Consider the following 19539-nt stretch of genomic DNA (forward strand, 5'->3'; position numbering starts at 1 on the left):
GGAGCGGCGAGTGGGACTCCGAATTTCGATCATTGGCGGCGAATGCCCTGCCCGCCTGGCGTCGGGGCTGCAGGAAGGATGCGAAGCCTGAGCGCGGTGTGGCTGCTGGGGGGCGCCATCCTGCTGGCGGCCTCTGCTTCCTGCAATCGCACCGTCCAAGGTGAGAAACTTGGTCAAGGAGGGCTCCTGCAGCTAAAGAGCCAGGGGTCCCAGGCACATGCACTGGTGGTGGAAGCTGGGCAGGTGCACGAAAGGTGTTCTCTTGCCGCCGCGGCCACCACCTCTCGCACCCCCTCTCGGAGGCTTTAGTGGGGATCGCTGCGCCGGAGATCAATGGGCTGGAACAACTGGGAGAGGCTGAAGTCCGCGGAGGAAGAGGAGGGAACGGAGTGCTTGCGTCTAAAGGGTACCTAGAGGGCTCAGCCTCCCCTCCCCAGGGTTGGCTTCTTTGTAAACATTCAGTCATTAAGGCGCTTTTCGCACACTGGTGGCAGGACCTCTTAGACTTAGTTGGCTCATAGCGGTGTGGAATGGGTGAGAGCCCGAGGCCTGGGAAACTTCTTCCTCGCTTTTTGTGACCTCCTCAACTTTCGGAGCCCCCTCTTTGGGGTCGGCTCCCGTAGTTCGAAACCGTCCTGGGGTCCGAAGCTCCTCTGGCACGGTGGATGGCCCGGGTATGGAAGGGCCGGACCCCGCTGGGTTTTCGGGGTATTGAGCGCTCAGCCTGGAGTTTTAGGCCAGTTGGGCGTCACGCGGATTTTACAAATGGAACTTCTTGGACCCTGCCATTTATTCGACTAGGTGACCTTACTGCGGCCCTGCGTTTCCGGGCCTTTATATGCCACGCGGAACCTATTTGGGCCGCCATTGAGGTCTGTGTGACCCAGGCTACCCGCTCCGGGAATGGAACAGCACAGGAGCCGTCCCGGCGGTACTCAGGTGCCAGCTTGTGTAGGGCTGCCGGGTTCCGCAGGTGTCCTGCACCGGGTGTGCTCCAACTTGTCCTCCTGGGGGCGGGATCTCCCCTGCTGAGCAGGCTTCTGAGGGTGTGGGGGATAGTTGGCCAAAGATCAAGCTGCTGTGATGCTAACGGGTGCCCGGCTGTTTGTGGCTGTCAGGGTAGTCTCGGAAGGGAGGTTTAAATTTCCCCGTGAATTTTGTAAAGGTGCAAATCACTGTCAACTTGAATTGGATTGAAGAATGTGATTCTTTTGCCTCTGGAATTACAGAAAAGCGTGTTCTAGTATATACTTGAAACTTGCACCACTGTATAACTTTTTTGGGCAGCATTACAATAAAGGCATTTATTAATTACCAGGAGGTGTTGAAACTGTAATGAACACGTTTCGATTTACCTTTGTCTTTTAAAGTTGGAAACTTAAGTAAAGCTAAGTATGTGCAAACATTAAGAAAAAAAATGTAGGTATAGATGACCCATAGCTTTTCTGATTTATACAGTTCCTGTAGGGAGGTAGCTCTGAGGATTTAGCTGGTTCTTGTTTACAGATTGAGGGAGCTGGCTGGGAGGTGGGCATTCTTGGACAATGTGGTGAACTTGTTTAACAACAACAACAAAATCAAGTTACTTGTTAACCAGAAGTATTTAACATTGCACCTTGAGGGTTTTTGTTTTGTTTTTTTCCCCTCCACATACTTTTTTGTTCCTTTGCATGGTAACTTTCCTAAAGGGTTAGTTAGGTAACAGACTTAGGTAGATGGAGCTTTCCTCCCAACTTGAAAGTAAATTGAATTTGATTAAGAAATAGAGCATCCCCAAAGTTTTTCTGTCCCTTAGCATACCTCTTTGCTCATCCACTTTTACCTTTACCCTTATGCATGTTTCTCAGTTTGCTACCAGGCAGATATTTGGTTTGATTTTCTTCCCAGGCTTTTTTGATCTCACCCTAAAGACTGACTCATGGAGGGCAACTCTGCCTAGAATATACCTTTCTCATTTTACAGATGGGGGCCACTGAATTGGGGGTGGAGGCAAGGAAAACACTCTGTCAGGCCACATTCGCATTCCAGTCACAACATTAATTGATAATTATTTGTGTAAATATGTTTAATCTGTCTTCCTCCTGGATCATAAACTCTGGGAGGCCATGGACTCTAGAGTCCTCTCCATCACCATGGTCCAGCACGGTCTCATTATCTAAAGGACCTCAGTAAATATTGAATGAGGAATGAAGTGAGGGGACTTGGCCCTAGTGATCTGGCAAGGTGATGGAAGTTTGGCGTTTCAGCCAGCTTGTTTTAAGCACTTCTTTCTACCACATCACAAGCCTAGGAGGTCCCCTATGATTCAGTCATTCTTTTCTTCTTTTGGAGACTGAAACTTCTGTTCTCTTTGTAATTGACTACGAATTATACAAGTAGTATGTGATCACTATAGAGCAATAATGAACAAAATTTTCTTTGAAAAAGACAAGTTTAATTAAATCATTTTCAGTACCCAAAGTATACCACTTCTGACATTTTTTAAAATGTTTTTTTAAATAATTTTTTTAATGTTTTATTTATTTTTGAGAGAGAGAGATACACACACAGAGTAGAGCAGGGGAGGGGCAGAGAGTAAGGGAGACACAGAATCCGAAGCAGGCTCCAGGCTCTGAGCTGTCAGTGCAGAGCTGGACGCGGGGCTTAAACTCGTGAACTGAGAGATCATGACCTAAGCTGATGTCAGACACTTAACGGACTGAGCCACCCAGGCACCCCCACTCCTGACATTTTGGTTTGTATCCTTTCCCATTCTTTCATACATCCTTGCATAAAACATGTACTCACAAGCAGAAAGTCTTTCTGTACAGCATGGGATTATATAAACGTCAGTATCATGTCAGTAAATAAAAACACTTTTAAACTCTACAACATGTTATAGGAGGATTTATCATAATTGAAAAATTAATCTGTTAATGGACACATGGCGTATTTCCAATGTTTCGTAATGAGAGAGAATACTATAATGAATGTGAAGATGGGACTCTAAATTTCTGTTTGGTTTCTTGCCTGCTTTGTGCATAGTTACTAATTAACCCAAGTAGATGATGTTTTAGTGCTCTGTGTTTGACTTTCTTATGGTTTTATTAGCTGGACAAGTGTTGAGAAGAAAACAGTTCATCCTGAAAGAACACATGAAAATTTACTGATGTGTACCTAGGGAGAGGTCTCTGGTCATTGAAGCTTTTATTTTTCAGTCTGTGTTCCCAGATATTGGAAGCAAATAGATTTGTGGTGAGGAGATAGTAAGGAAAAGGTTACAAAAGGATACTTCCCACAAATAAAGTACTTGATCTGTACTTGGTTTGGTGGGGAGGGTGGGCCACTGGAGGATGCTTAAAATAACAAAGAACAAGTAATAGTTTTAAAGTTAAAGTCGTTAAAAGTTTAAAGAAAAAGTTTTCCATGCATTTCCCCCCACAATTGTCTAAATCAGAAGTGTTTTAAAACAGCGAAAATCCCCCATTCTTTCTCCTCTCCAGTGTCAGTGGACTTCTATGCCCAATACAGTAAAACCTTGCTTTGGGAGCATAATTCGTTCCGGAAACATGTTTGTAATCCCAAGTACTTGTCTATCAAAGCAAATTTCCCCATAAGAAATCATGAAAACTCAGGTTATTCATTCCACAACCCCAAGATTCATATAAAAATTATGACAGTACTGTAATATAATAAAAAATAATAAATCCAAAATATAAAGAAAAATAAACAAATTAACCTGCACTTATCTTTGAAAACCTTTGTGGCTGGTGTGAGGAAGATGAGAAAGGAGGGTTTTGTGTAGGACAACTTTGTCACTAACGGAATCACTGCTATCTCTTGGCTCAATGGAATCTTTTTCTGCATGAGGGCCACTGTATATGCTCACACGGGTGTTGACTACAGTACAATATTAATAAACTCTTGTCGTATACTGTATTTAATGTAACTGGCAATAGGTCAGCAGAGGAAAGGGTCTGTATCTGTGGGCAGCCTGACTTACAATGAAGCAAAGCATCCCTAAGCTTACTCTTGTTTGGAAAAGCAAAGGACTGTCAGTAGGTGCTTTGAAGTGACAAAAAATACACTAATGCCAGTCGTGGGCACCTACCAATGTTCTGAAAAATAACTGATTTTTGCCAAACACCGCAGCCTGAGACCAAGCATCTGAGCATGGGAGACAATCACCCACAATCCCACATTGCGAGAGAGAGAGAGAGAGAGAGAGAGAGAGAGAGAGAGAGAGAGGGAGGGAGAGAAAGAAAAACCCTTAGTTGTGATCATGTGATGTTCAACATCACATACTGCTCACATGTATTATCACTCATTTATGAAGTTAAAATTTATCAGAAATGTTTGCTTGTCTGGCAGAACACTCAAATAACAAGTTACTTGCAATCCAAGGTTTTACTGTATATATATTTTGTAACAGTAGAAGGATTTTATTAGATATACTGTGCCATAATTTTTTTAATGTTTATATACTTATGGTGGGGGGTGGGGCAGAGAGAGAGAGAGAGAGAGGGAGAGAGAGAATCCCAAGCAGGCTCAAAGCTCAGTGCATAGCCCAATGCAGGGCTTGATCCCACGACTGTGACATCATGATCTGAGCCAAAGTCAAGAGTCACACACTTAATTGACTGAGCCACATAGGTGCCCCACAATTTATTTTTTTAACTTAATCTGCTCATGGTCAGTATGGAGAAATTTATCCATACTTTTATAGGGGGAATATTATTCATTATATAAGTGTCAGAAGTTACTGAACTAGTCTCCTTTTTTTTTTTTTTAAAGTAATCTCTATGCCTAACGTGGGACTCAGACTTCTGACTTGGAGATCAAGAGTCACATGCTCTACCCACTGAGCCAGCCAGACACCCCAAACTAGTCTCCTTTTTTTTCTTTTTTTTTAATCTTTTTTTTTTTTAATGTTTATTTATTTGAGAGAGAGAGAGACAGAGCGTGAGTGGGGGAGGAGCAGAGAGAGAGAGAATCTGAAGCAGGCTCCAGGCTCTGAGCTGTCAGCACAGAGCCCAACACGGCGCTTGAACTCTCAAACCATGAGATCATGACTGGAGCTGAAGTCGGATGCTTAACTGACTGAGCCACCCAGGCGCCCCTTTTCTTTTTTTAAATGTAAATGTTTTCATTTTTTTAAGTTTATTTATTTATTTTGCGAGGGAGAGAGAGAACAAGTGGGAGAGGGGCAGAGACAGAGGGAGAGAGAGAATCCCAAGCAGGTTCTCCACTGTCAGCACAAAGCCTACTGCGGGGCTTGAACTCAAGAACTGCAAGACCATGACTTGAGCCGAAATCAGCAGTCAGCCACCACCCAGGTGCCCCCTAGTCTCCTTTTTAATAGTTATTGAGACTAACTTTTGTTTTAAAGTTTATGATTACTTTTTTTATTTTTGAGAGAGAGCACGATCGGGGAGGTGCAGAGAGAGAAGGGGATAGAGGATCTGAAGTGGGCTCTGTGCTGGCACAGAGCCTGATACAGGTCTTAAACTTACGAACTTCGAGATCATGACCTGAGCCGAAGTCAGATGCTTAACCGACTGAGCCATCCAGGTGCCCAGAGACTGTTTTTATTTTATCATGACACACAATATTGCAGTAAATATTCTTGTACATAACAGTATTTCTGTGCACGTTTGCTAGTATGTATGCAGGGCAGATTCCTCTAAGTAAGTTCATAGGTCCTAGGGCACTTTAAATTTTGATGTTTTGCCCCATTGACCTTGAAAAAGATTGTACCAATTAACGCTCCTTCGAAAAGGAAACCCAAACGATGTGGAGACCTGTGAAGTCAAAAAAGAAAGTTCTCCCCTCCACACCCATTCTACTCCACAGATAATGGCCATTGTTTATAGTTTGGTTAGTATCCTAGATTTCAGATTTCAAATTATAATTTTGTTATACCAAAGCATATTGCTCTGTCAGGGGCTTTTTTCAGTTGATAGTATATTGTAGCTCTCAATTGCATTTCAGTATTACTGGATAGTAAGTATAGCATCTACTGTTAATGTTAGAAACCATATGGGGATATGGTAAGTTAGGAATAGGGGCTAATGAACATTGCTTGTTTTCCTTTTATTTTCCTTTTGCAATTGGGGTGGGTAGTGCTGCTTTGAGTATCTGTGGGTATGTGTTCTTGCATACTTGGGCAAATATTGTTGATTATTGCCCATAAATGGGGATGTTTTTATAGCCAGTACTGTATTTTATTTTTAGTTAAGAATTTTTTTTAATGTTTGTTTATTTTTGAGAGACAGAGCACAAGCAGGGGAAGGGGAGAGAGAGAGGGAGACACAGAATCCGAAGCAGGCTCCAGGCTCTGAGCTGTCAGCACAGAGCCTGGCATGGGACTTGAAGTCATGAGCTGTGAGAATATGACCTGGCTGAAGTGAGACACTTAACCAACTGAGCCACCCAGGGGCCCCTATCGCCAGTACTTTACATGTGCTCAAAGTTCATACGTGCATTTAATTTTTTTCCCACTATGAAATAGAAAAGATTTTAGCTGATCTATAGATGGGAGATTATAGGTAGGTAGATAGGAAGGTGGATAGATAGGTAGATAGTTGGGAGCTGGGATAGTATCAGTTCTAGACGAGTTCTGGGAGTTTTGGTGCCTGACATAGGACATTGTAAGGGGTAAAAGTCTGCACTATGCTGAAAAGGCTTTAAGGATCTTTGAGTAGCATCTTGACGTTTACTAGTGTTAAACAACATGCTCCTGTGTGCTCTGTGACTGGTACAGTGAGCACAGTTACTATGAATGCTATTTTTTCAATGTTTATTTTATAATGTATTTTGAGAGAGGGGGCATGTGCATGCAGGGGTGGGGACAGAGAGAAAGAATCCCAAGCAGGCTCTGTGCTATCAACGCAGAGCCCAAGGCCTGCTCATTTTCTGGAACCAGGAAATCATGACCTGAGCCAAACTCAAGATCGGACACTTAACCAACTGAACCACCTAGGCGCCCCATGAATGATATTTTTGATTGAGACCATTCAAGGTTATATGTTGGAATATTCTCAGGAAATTTTTCTCAATCTCTTCCTCTCTCCTTTTTTCTTTTTTTTATTTTTATTTTAGTATTTCTTACTGTTCCCCCCCCCCCCCCCTTTATTTTACTGTTCTTATTGAAAACAGATTTTGATCTCTGCAGGAACCTTCCTGACCTGGTATGTGCTTGTTTCTATGGAGAATTTTAAACATACTAAAGTAGAAGATTATAGTGAATTCCACACTCAGTTTCATGATGCTCTAGCTTGTTTTTTGTCATATTTTTTAACAGCTTTGTTAAGATATAATTTGCATACCATTCAGTTCACCTACTTAAACTCTACAGTTCTATAACTTGAAGAAAATTCACAGTTGTATATCCATCACCACAATCAACTTTAGAACATTTTCATTACCCCAAAAGAATATCCCACCCCACCCTAGTCCACCCCTGAGCCATCACTCCCCAATCGCCCCATTTCCCCAGCTGCTGACACCCATTATTCTACTTTTCTGTCCATGGATTTACTTATTCAGGGCATTTGATGTAGATGAAATCATACACTCTGCGTGTTCCCTGGTGACTGACTTCTTGTACTTAGTCTTTTCAAGGTTCATCCATGTTGTAGCGTGTGTCAGTACTTTTATTGTGAACTAATATTCCACATTTTGTCCATTTATCAATTGATGAACTTTTGGGATTGTTTTCCACTTCTTGATGATTACGAATAGTGCTGTCAGCATCTATGTACACATTTTTGTGTGGACATGTGTTTTTATTTGTCTTAAGTATATACTAGAAGTGGGAATTGCTGGCTCATATGGCACCTCTACACTTAGCCATTTGAGGACCTGCCATCTTGTTTTCCACAGCGACTACACCATTTTACATTCCCACCAGAAGTATCCGAAGCTTCCGGTCCTTGTGTTACTTTGAAAGGAGTCCAAATATAATTTCATCTTAAGATGTTTCAGTATGTATTCATAAAAGATGAAGATTTTGTTGTCAAACATAACCACATAACCACTTAAAATATATCCTTAACATAAAATATTCAGTCAGTATTCAAATTTCTGTCTCATAAGTGTCATAAGTACTACTTTTTTTTTTTTATTAAAATTTTTTTTTCCCCTGGGGGTGCCTGGGTGTCAGTTAAGGACTGACTCTTGGTTTCGGCTCAGGTTCGTGGGTTTGAGCCCTGCAATGGTTCCATGCTGATAGCGCAGGGCCGCCTTGGGATTCTGTCTCCCTCTCTCTCTCCCCCTCCCTCTCTCTCTTTCTCTCTCTCCCAAACAAATAAGTAAGCTTAAAAAAATTTTGTAAGCTCTACACCCAATGTGGGGCTTGAACTCACAACTCCGAGATCAAGAGTTACATGCCCTACTGACTAAGCCAGCCAGACCCCTGTATAAGCACTATTTTAAAAGTTGTTTGAATCAGGATCCAAATAAGGCTCACCACACATTGCACAGGTTGATAGGTCTTTTAAATTTTTTAATGTGTGAGTCCCTGCTCCACACCTCTTTCTCTCTTATTTTGTTTTTGCTTTGTGATTTATATTTTGAGGAAATTAAGTCCTTTGTCCTGTAGCAGTTTCCACATTCGGGATTTTGCTGGGTCCATTCTTGTTGTGTTTTTTAATATATCTTACTGTTTTCTTTATTTCTGTTAGTTTGGCGGTTGGATCCACGTGCTTGATCAGATTCAGGTTTGTTGTTTTTTTGCAAAGTTAGTTCCATGGTGCTTCTTTTCTTTTTTTTTTTTTTTAATGTTTATTTATTTTTGAGAGCGAGAGAGAGCAAGCCTGGGGGAGTGGGGACAGGGAGAGGGGAATAGAACATCTGAAGTGGGCTCTGTGTTGACAGCAGCGAGCCTGATGTGGGGCCCGAACTCACAGAGTGTGAGATCTTGACCTGAGCCCAAGTCAGATACTCAGCCCACTGAGCCCACGGGTGCTTCTTGTCTTAGGCACACAACATCTGGTTATCCTTTTTGTGATATTATTAACTGTGGAAATCAATGCCTAGGTTTTTCTCCCTTTTATAAAGCAAACTATATAATTTTTGTTGGTACTAAAAAAAATTGAGTTTTCTTTGTGGTAATTCTAAAATCTTGGTGGCTCTGCCCTACAGAAATGCAGGCTAACTCATTGAATTAGTCTCTGGTGGGGTGTGTCTAGGGTGGAGGACCTAGATCTTTAATGGCAGAGTTCATCGGAACACAGTCCACCAGTCAGTTACCAGCTCTGCCCCATTCCCTCTCTGGAGAGTTTGTGAACATTTTACCGACACAGGATTTACAGGATTCTTTTACAGCTCTGGAAGGCTTCAAACATGTTGATATTAATACAAATAAATATATTAATTATTAGAGAAGGAGCTAATTTAAAGATAGTCATTTTTAAAATGGTAACATTTGGGGCACCTGGGTGGCTCAGTTGTTTGAGCATCTGACTTCTGCTCAGGTCATGATCTCACACAGTTCATGAGTTCAAGCCCCGCATTGGGCTCTGCTGGCTGTGAGGCGCCCACTTTGGATCCTCTGTCTCCCTGTCACTCTGCCCCTCCCCCGCTCTCTCTCACACACTCTCTCTCGAAAATGGGTAAACCTTAAAAAAATAATAAAAATAATACAATGGTAAAATTTTACATTTAAAATTTTCTGTTTGAGAAAAAATATCGTGTGGAGTCGGCATAGTTTGGTCTCAAAGGATTACAACACGTGAGCTCAGGTCAGGGCCCCAGAGGGCAATGCGGTATATAGACTTTAGAAGCCTGGACTCTAGAAATCGACTGCCTGGTGTTGAGTCCCAACTCCTACCTAGCAACTGTTTAACCTTGGGAAAGTTACCCAGTTTCTTGGTGCATCAGTTTACACATCTATAAGAGGATGATCTGTTAATAGTACATCCCTCACAAGGCGGTTGTGAAAGCAAGTTAATACATGTAAAGTGTTGGAAGCCATGTTGGACACAGGATATGAGCCCTTAGTAAGAGCTCTTATTGGTGTGAAGGTAGTTATTGTATTTTGTAGCGCTGTGCTCCTGTAGTCCCCAGCTAGTGCTCCTGTTTTGTGTGGATTGGCTACTAACTGGATCAGCCCAAGGCACTAAAGAAATGGGCGGGAGAGCTCTTGATTCTCCCTCATTTCCTTCAGTGGTGTGCCTAGCTGAGCCTCTCGGTCCCTCCCAGGTGTGTTGAGCACCTGCTGTATGTCCAGGGCTATGCCAGGGACTGTGGGACTTAGAAAAACATTATGACATGGTCCTATAATCTCACACAGAGACCCTTACCATTGTGAGGTCCAGGGGGCATTCCACAGACATCTCATCTGTTAATAAAAAAAACCAAAAACAAACAAACAAAAAAAACTGGTCTCTTGAGGTGTTTCAAACTTGGTTACTCTGCTAACTGGTTTTGAAAAACAAGTGGGGTCATGAAGTCAGGTAGAGGGTGGTGACTGTTTCTTCATAAGGTTGAACTAGAATACCGTAGAAAGTACTAGAGTGTAGCCTGTGTAATCAAGGTAGTTGTCTTGTGAAACTTTTTTTTTCCATCATGGATAATACATATTGGAACTGGGTTACCATATAGAATGTTTCTTACTGTTTTAGTCAAGTATTTGAAGAACGCTGTAATATATAGCAATATTCTGTTATTTTAATTTAAAGATAATTCATACTCTTTGGAAAAAATTATAAAAGAAATAAGAAGAGATTGGTCTACCTGAGTGTTTAGTTTCCTGTGGCTGCCATAACAATCGGCACAAGCTGGTGGCTTTATTTATTTATCTTAAGTTTATTTATTTTGAGAAAGAGAGAGCATGAGCAGGGGAGGGGCAGAGAGAGAGGAGAGGGAGAAGCATTCCTTGGCTGGTTCTGGCAGGGCTCCAACCTCTGCCTCCATTTTCATATTGTTTTCTCCTTTCGGTGTTCTCTTCTATTTCTCTCAAATCTCCCTTTGCCTTTATTTTTACTAAAAAATTTTTTTTTAATTTATTTGTTGAGAGAGAGACAGAGGGAGCAGGCAAGGGGCAGAGAGAGAGGGAGAGAGAGAATCCCAAGCAGGCTCCACACTGTCAGCACAGAGCCCAATGCGGGGCTTGAACCCACAAACCAGGAGATCATGACCTGAGGTGAAACCAAGAGTCAGATGCTTACAAGACTGAGCCACCCAGGCACTCCGCCCCACCCCCCCCACCCCCACCCCCCCCCCCCCCCGCCCCGCCCTTGGCCTTTCTTTTATAAAGACACTTGTTGGATTTAGGGCCCACCTAGATAATCCAGAATGATCCTCTCATCTCAATATCCTTAATTACACCTACAAAGATACTTTTTCTTTTTTCTTTGTTTTAAGTTTGTTACTTTTTGACAGAAAAGAGAGTAAGTAGGGGAGGGGCAGAGAGAGAGGGAGAATCCAAGCAAGCTCACTGTCAGCACAGACCCCAATGTAGGGCTTAAACTCGCAAACTGTGAAACCATGATCGGAGCTGAAACCAAGAGTCCAACGCTCAACCTACTGAGCTACCCAGGTGCCCCAAGATCGTTTTTATTTTCTTTTTTCCTTAAAATTGTTTAATGCTTATTTTTAAGAGAGAGAGACAGACAGAGTGTGAGCAGGGGAGGGGCAGAGAAAGAGGAAGACAGAATCCAAAGCAGGTTCCAGCTCCAAGCTGTCAGCAGAGCCCAATGCAGGGCTCAAATGCATGAACCGTGAGATCGTGACCTGAGCCGAAGTTGGACACTTAACCGACTGAGCCACCCAGACGCCCCAGATCATTTTTCCAATAGGATAATGATCACAGATTCTAGGGATTAGGACATGGACATTTCATTTTGGGGGCTACCTTTCAATGCACTACACTAAATGAAAACTGAAGTATTGATCTCCATACCCTTTATTTCTCCACCCAAGCTAACTTAACAGAAACCTCAAGAGAAGTGAACAATCCCGCTGAACATGGGTGCAAAGCTAGGGGACGAAAAAGTAATGACTAAGCATAAAAGTTATCAAATAAACTTGTGAGTATTTTAACCTCCTCCCTGGCATACTGTGATGCAATTTGCTATATTTTCTCTACGTGGTGAAGAGAGAGAGAGAGACCTATTCCTTAGAATTCGTGTCATCCAGCTGTCCCTCGTTTTCTTATTCAACTCCATGAACACTTGGTTAGGTAGGATGTAGACTGGATATGCCATTTGTTTGTGGTTTCTAAAGTTTAATGCAAATATGGGAATGATAGCATAAGTTGTTAAAGCTTGCCATGATACTTGCTTGAAAGTCAGAGCACAAATTTGTCTGAATACAATAGTGCAGTGACCTGTTCGGTGATCTTGAGGCCAGAAGACTTGCCTGCCAGCTGGCCTCCGTAGGAAGGTTTCCAGGAGGCTTGCACAGAAGCAGGGGAATCCCTGCCCAAGGCTTGGGCTGTCCTTGTGGGTGGAGAGGGAATGTACCTTGTGCTCCTGGGAATCTCCCTATGTTGGACTTTGAGATAGGGAATGACTGATAGGCCAGGCTGGATCTAGTCTCACAGCCAGAGTGAGATGGATGGCCATTATAACAACAGAGAAGGGGTGCCTGGGTGGCTCAGCCCATTAAGCATCTGACTTTTGATCTTGGCTCAGGTCATGATCTCATGGTTTGTGAGATCATGCCCCGAGTTGGGTTCTGCGCAGAAGAGTGCAGAGCCTGCTTGAAATATTCTCTCTCTCTCTCTCTCAAAATAAATAAACTTAACACACACACACACACACACACACACACACACACACACCAGTTAGGAACAGTCATTAGACTGTAGGTAGTTTGTAAAAATAAATTGAAGTACTATCAGTTTTTTTGAGATTCAATAGAAATCAATGTTCTATTCCACATGTACCCCACAACCCTCTGAAAAAAAAATCCATTGTAAAAAACAAACCAACAAACCCCAATAATCCCATCCCCCAAAGAAAACCCTTGTAAGCATTTTGTACACTCCTGTCTTTATCTAAAGTACTTTTATGTAGGAGCACCTGGCTGGCTCTGTTGGTGGAGCATGCCATTTTTCATCCTGGGGTTGTGAGTTCGAGCCCCACGTTGGGCATAGAGTTACTTTAAAAAAAAAAGACAACTTTAAAGTACTTTTATTTAAATAAACCAGCATTACTGCTGAAAGATTGATCTCTGTAATGACCCTTGTCTGCCTGACCTTTCTTGTACAGGAACCAATAGAACGTCTAAAGGAAGAAGTCTCATTGGTAAGATTGATAGCTCATCTCAAATCACTGGGAAAGGAGTTACGGTGGAACCAGGCTTTTCTGTGGATGAGTTTTCTACCTCCGTCCTCACTGGAAAATTGACTACTGTCTTTCTTCCAATCGTCTACACAATTGTATTTGTGATAGGTTTGCCAAGTAATGGCATGGCCCTATGGGTCTTTCTTTTCCGAACAAAGAAAAAGCACCCTGCTGTGGTTTACATGGCCAATCTAGCCTTGGCAGACCTCCTCTCTGTGATCTGGTTCCCTTTGAAGATTGCCTATCACATACATGGCAACAACTGGATTTACGGGGAAGCCCTCTGCAAGGTACTCATTGGATTTTTCTATGGCAACATGTACTGTTCCATTCTCTTCATGACCTGCCTCAGTGTGCAGAGGTATTGGGTCATCGTGAATCCCATGGTGCACCCCAGGAAGAAGGCAAACATTGCCTTTGGTGTCTCCCTGGGGATATGGCTGCTGATTCTGCTGGTTACCATCCCCTTGTATGTCGTGAAGCAGACTGTCTACATTCCAGCCCTTAACATCACAACCTGCCATGATGTTTTGCCTAAGGAGGTGCTGGTAGGAGACATGTTCAATTATTTCCTCTCTCTGGCCATCGGAGTCTTTTTATTCCCAGCCTTCCTCACGGCCTCTGCCTATGTGCTAATGATCAGAACACTCCGATCTTCTGCTATGGATGAAAACTCGGGAAAGAAGAGGCAGAGAGCCATCAAGCTCATTGTCACCGTCCTGGCCATGTACCTGGTGTGCTTCACTCCCAGTAACCTTCTGCTTGTGGTGCATTATTTCCTGATTAAAACCTGGAGCCAGAGCCACGTCTACGCCCTGTACATTGTAGCCCTCTGCCTCTCCACCCTCAACAGCTGCATTGACCCCTTTGTCTATTACTTTGTTTCACAAGACTTCAGGGATCATGCAAAGAATGCACTCCTTTGTCGAAGTGTCCGTACTGTAAAGCGGATGCAAGTATCCCTCACATCCAAGAAATTCTCCAGGAAATCCAGCTCTTACTCTTCAAGTTCAACCAGTGTTAAAACCTCCTATTGACTTTTGCAGCCCTTCCGTTGGTTGTTTTACAGGAGGATTTGGAACCTGCTTCGTGTTATGGGTATGTTTCTGTTGTTTCCTGACCAAGTGGGTCTCACCACATACCACCATGTATATGCACCATCTCTCAGGATTGCTGGAAGCTTCCCTGTTTGCATGAGGAAAGTCCCCCAAATTAATACAGATGTCAGTTTTAGACTTCTTCTCAGATGCTCCCGGAAATGCAACCAACAGAAGCAAACTTTTCAGACGACGGTGAAAACACAGAGACCCAGTGACTTGTACAAACTAGTGTTGGCGTGCAGACAGAGTTCTTAGCTGAGACTACGTTTCTTTTACATCTGGGCTCAGTGCCAGCCCTGTTAGGGCTTCAGTGCCCTCAGAGATGATCAGACCAACTGACTGACTGTACAGATGAGGAGGCTAAAGAGGCGAAGAAGCTACTCGCGGTAGGGGAGCTTCCGTTCCAACCAGTGGCAGCCAGTTAGTGTTGGACAGTACAGTGAGAATGTTCAGTGGAGTCCTCCTCCCACCTCCTCGTGGCTCTTGTTTACAAATGCAGGTTCGTCAGACTCAGGAATGAGAGCTAAGGGTCTGGGTCAGAAACCTGCGTTTTAATGAGCCTCTGCTGCATGTGCCCACACACACCAGCCTTTGAGAACCATGGGTCTGGGTGCTGCTTCTACTGACAAGGTGCCACAGGAGAAGTATACAGTGCTCTGGGTGTCTTTTGCAAGCAGCTTGTGATGACGTCTCTTTGTTGTCTCATCAGGGCTTTCAGTCATTTATCAGTCTTTTGAGGTTTTGGGTGTGCCCTTACCATGACAAGGAAAATACAGTGCAGATCTTAAAGGTGGAAATACAAATTGTGTGTAACTGTATACTGACTCAGAATCTTCAGGTAGTGTGAATGACAGATGGTTTCAAAGTAAGGATGGCATTTGCCACTTAGTATTTTTCGTAATTATAGTTGGACTATTTATTGTCAGTTTTCTTCACTTGCTACCAAATATGACATTGTAATGCCTTCACTGGATTTGAACCACATCTGTTTGGGAAAGAATGCTAAAGAGATGTGATTTACAGTATATTTAGGGGGCTATTTACCCCAAACTGAATTTGTAACTGTTGTATTTGTGTTTTTTTTTTTTTAAATAATTTTATTGTAGAGATTTATAAATAACACATGACCCCGTTTTTTACAACTTATTTTTGAGTTGTGTGTTTTGTGGGTTATTTCTGAGGGAGGGCATGGGAGAAGGGAAACCCCAGCGTTGCTCTTATAAAAAGAAATTATGTGTTGCTCACACTGTATTTCTTAGATAAACAGGGCCACACTCTGTATATTGCTTGGTGACAATTGTTTTCACTTAAGGTTTTAGCATTTTTTCCATGTCTGTGTCTATAGGCTGACCTCCGTTTTTTTAAGGGATACAGACTTTAGGGTGCATGGGTGGCTCAGTGGGTTAAGCGTCTGACTCTGACTGGGGTCATGATCTCGCGGTTCATGAGTTCGAGCCGTACGTTACGTCCACTGACAGCGTCGAGCCTGCTTTGATTTCTGTGTCTCTCTCTCTGCCCTTCCCCTGCTCGTGCTCTATCACTCTTTCTCCTTCTCTTTCAAAAATTAAGTATTAAAAAAAATTGTTTTAAAGGATACAGACTTCAATTTGGGGATATATTGTGATGTATTTAGTCATCTCCCTACTGATGTTTCCTGAAGTCTCTTTTTTCGTTGTTGTTATTAAAACAGTGCTGCACTAGACATCAGAGTAGACATCTTTGTGAGTATTTCTGTAGGATACGTTCCTGAAAGTAGAATGACCAGGTCAAAAGTTAGATAAGCATTTTAAATTTCGGTAACTCTCACCAAATTGCCTTCAGCAATTTGTGTTTCTACCAAAATAGTACCTTTGCACCTGTTTCCTGAAATGCTCTTCGACATGTGACCTATCCGTGTTTTGAAATTTTGCTAATTTGACTAGAAACAAAATCTTAGCTGTTGTTTTACTTTGTACGGAAGCAGCACAGCTTAGTGGCTAACAGTGTAGCTCCTGGGCTGACAGGCAGGGCTGAATTCTGACCCCATCATATCTTGTTGGGTTTTTTTTTACTTTAAAAAAATTTAATATATCTTTTAAATGTTTATATATTTTTGAGAGAGAGAGAGAGAGCACACGAGTGGGGCAGGAGCAGAGAAAGCAGACAGAGGATCCGAAGCAGGCTCCATGATGATAGCAGCGAGCCCATATGGGGCTCAGACTCACAAACCATGAGATCATGACCTGAAGCCGAAGTCGGACGCTTAACTGACACAGCTACCCAGGCACCCCCATCATATCTTGTTTTGTGAGCTTAGGGAAGATGCTTCTCTGTGCCTTAGTTTCCTCATTTTGTAAAATGAGGATAGTGATATTTTCCTTATAGTGTGGGGATGAAGTGTTTGGCACATTTATGCACTCAGAAATATTACGTAGCATTGTTGCTGTTGTTCTCTGACTGCTAATGAGATTTCATTTCTGATCTGCCCCTTTCCACTCCAGTGCCTGTTTACACTCTGCCTTCCTTGCTTGCTCTGTTCTGAGTCTCCCAGCAGGCTTAGGTTGTCGTCATTTCACAGGTAAGAAACCAAAAGGTGGCGGACACTGAGTAACAAAGCAGCGGAAACAGATGGCTCACAGGGGCCCTGCAGGATGTGTATGGGCTGATCCGTGAGGAACTTACTTTGGTATTTGCCATTTCTTTGTTAGTCATTTTTATAATACATGCTGGTGTATCAAACTGAACACGAACATATAAAATGAGAATTTTCTTTCCTACCCATGCCCATTCTCATTTCCCAAAGGAAACAAATTTTGTAATAACTTACCTACAATATGTATATGTCTATTACACTCTTAAAACAAGAAATACATGTATATATATACACATGTGCATATATATTAACTAATAAATCAGCTAATATGGATCTTCCTCATTATTTTAAAAAATATTTATTCATTTTTGGGGCACCTGGACGGCTCAATCGGTTAGGTGTCCAACTTCGGCTAAAGTCATGATCTCATGGTTCATGAGTTCAAGCCCCACATCAGGCTCTGTGCTGCCAGCTCGAAGCCTGGAGTCTGCTTCAGATTCTGTGTCTCCCTCTCTCTCTGCCCCACTCAAGCTTGCACTCTCTCTGTCTCTTAAAAATGAATAAACGTTAAAAAAAATTTTTTTTAATTTATTCATTTTCAAGAGAGCAAGAGATCGTGAGCAGGGGAGGGGCAGAGAGAGAGATGGAGATAGAGAATCGCAAGCAGGCCCTGCATTGTCAGCACAGAACCCAACGCTGGGCTCGAACCCACAAACCAGGAGATCAGGACCTAAGCTGAAATCATCGGACGCCTAGCCAACTGAGCCACCCAGGGCCCCATCTTCCTCATTATATTTAATGACGTAGTATTCCATGTATGGATGATTGTAATATGGTCAGGGCCCTATAGAAGAGGATCGTTGTTTTGGTTCATTTTTCTTCACATCTTTGTACATTAAAAAGTAGAAAAGGGCACCAGGGTGGTTAAGTGTTTCACTCTTGATTTTGGCTCGGGTCACCTCATGGAGATTGATGCGTTGTGCTTGGCACTGACAGGGTGGAACCTGCTTGGGATTCTTTCTCCACTTCTCTCTGCCCCTCTGCCCCCCTCAAAGTAAATAAAGAAATTTAAAAAAAAGTTTTTTTTCTTTTTTTAACGTTTTTTATTTATTTTTGAGACAGCGAGAGACAGAGCATGAACAGGGGAGGGGCAGAGAGAGAGGGAGACACAGAATCGGAAGCAGGCTCCAGGCTCTGAGCCATCAGCCCAGAGCCCGATGCGGGGATCGAACTCACGGACCGCGAGATCGTGACCTGAGCCGAAGTCGGACGCTTAACCGACTGAGCCACCCAGGCGCCCCAAGAAACTTTAAAAAAAGCATTAAAGAAATGACTTAAGAGCTAGAATCCTAAGAATGTGTGTTTGCTGAAGCAAAAGCTTGTCGAATGATTACATTTCTTTTGCTTTTGAGAGGAGCTGACAAAGCCCCTGGCCTACCTGACTCTGCCCCTTACTGGACACGAATGAGGAAGTCGGGCCCCAGCCCGGAAGCACCCTGGTTGTGGTTGTCCCTGCTCCTGTGTTTACTTTCTTATTGGGGTCTGAATTTTTTAAACTAGCTGCAAATTTGACTATTTTGCACTCCACTGGCTCTATTCAAATTAAGAGGGCCTTCTTACTTTGTAAGCAAATGTGGATTTGTGTCCCACTGCCAGACAGTAATGCGGAAGGAATGGCCTTACTGGGAGTTGATCTGTGGCTATGTCCTTGGTGTCCCTTTAGTTGGCAGCAGAAGTTTCAGACCAACTAATTTCCTGGTTATCAAGATTTCATAAATCCTGGGGCTATAATCTCATCAGTATGCATAGTTTAGTGATTACAGCTTTCTTCCTGGAACTTGAACTCATTGGAGGCCCTTGAGAGGATTGGGCTGTGTTACAGAATCAAAGGTAGAGTTTGTCACTGCTGCCCTCAGTCTCGATTAAAATTACAGGTCTGTGCTACACAGTTTGGATGTCTTCTTTTAATTTTTTTTTTTTTTTTATGTTTTATTTTGTATTTGAGAAAGAGACCGAGCGTGAGCAGGGGAGGGCAGAGAGATGGAGACAGAATCCGAAGCAGGCTCCAGGCTCCCAGCTGTTAGCACAGAGCTGGATGCAGAGCTCAAACTCATGAGCCGGGAGATCACGACCTGAGCCAAAGTCAGTCGCTTAACCGACTGAGCCACCCAGGCACCCCTGGATGTCTTTAGAGAGAAGTTAGTGATTCCACCTAGTCAGAGGCCTGTGACATCCACCCATGCCCAGTTCTGAAAAAAGAAACTAAACAAAGATCAAGTCCCACATTAAAAAAAAAAAAAAAATTATATATTTTGAGAGAGCGAGCACTCACGCAAATGGGGAGGGGCAGAGAGAGGGCAAAAGAGAATCCCAAGCAGGCTTTGCCCTGTGTTACTGCCAGCTCAGAGCCTGACATAGGGCTCGAACGCACAAACCATGAGATTATGACCTGAGCCAAAACCAAGAGTCAATGCTCAACCAACTGAGCCACCCAGGTGCCCCAAGTCCCATATATTTTTTTTTCTTTCAAGCCAGAAATACTTGACTAAGATGGTTGTTCTTATCTAAATGGAAATAATTGGAGTCACTCAGTCCA

The 19539-nt window shown here is 43.0% G+C and overlaps 2 protein-coding genes across 4 annotated transcripts in view; both read left to right on the forward strand.

Moving 5' to 3' along the window:
- Positions 1-15517, forward strand: part of LOC106974825 (proteinase-activated receptor 2) — a 98627-nt gene extending 83110 nt beyond the window's left edge. The window contains exons 1-2 of one of the 3 annotated variants that reach the window (XM_015072104.3): positions 26-160; positions 13197-15517. In XM_015072104.3, coding sequence (XP_014927590.1) covers positions 43-160; positions 13197-14308 — 1230 coding nt within the window. In that variant the 5' untranslated portion in view covers positions 26-42 and the 3' untranslated portion in view covers positions 14309-15517. Of the gene's footprint in view, positions 1-25; positions 407-13196 lie in introns of those variants that run through there. The other 2 variants (XM_053224121.1, XM_027039678.2) reach the window with 2 other exon arrangements.
- The window catches only part of S100Z (S100 calcium binding protein Z), a 47148-nt gene continuing 27643 nt past the window's right edge, over positions 35-19539 (forward strand). Inside the window, exon 1 of the mRNA XM_053224154.1 lies at positions 35-160. The gene's annotated coding sequence lies outside the window, so the exon portion shown is untranslated. The remainder of the gene's footprint in view (positions 161-19539) is intronic.

Source organism: Acinonyx jubatus, chromosome A1 (assembly GCF_027475565.1).
Source record: "Acinonyx jubatus isolate Ajub_Pintada_27869175 chromosome A1, VMU_Ajub_asm_v1.0, whole genome shotgun sequence".
Classification (NCBI taxonomy): Eukaryota; Metazoa; Chordata; class Mammalia; order Carnivora; family Felidae; genus Acinonyx; species Acinonyx jubatus.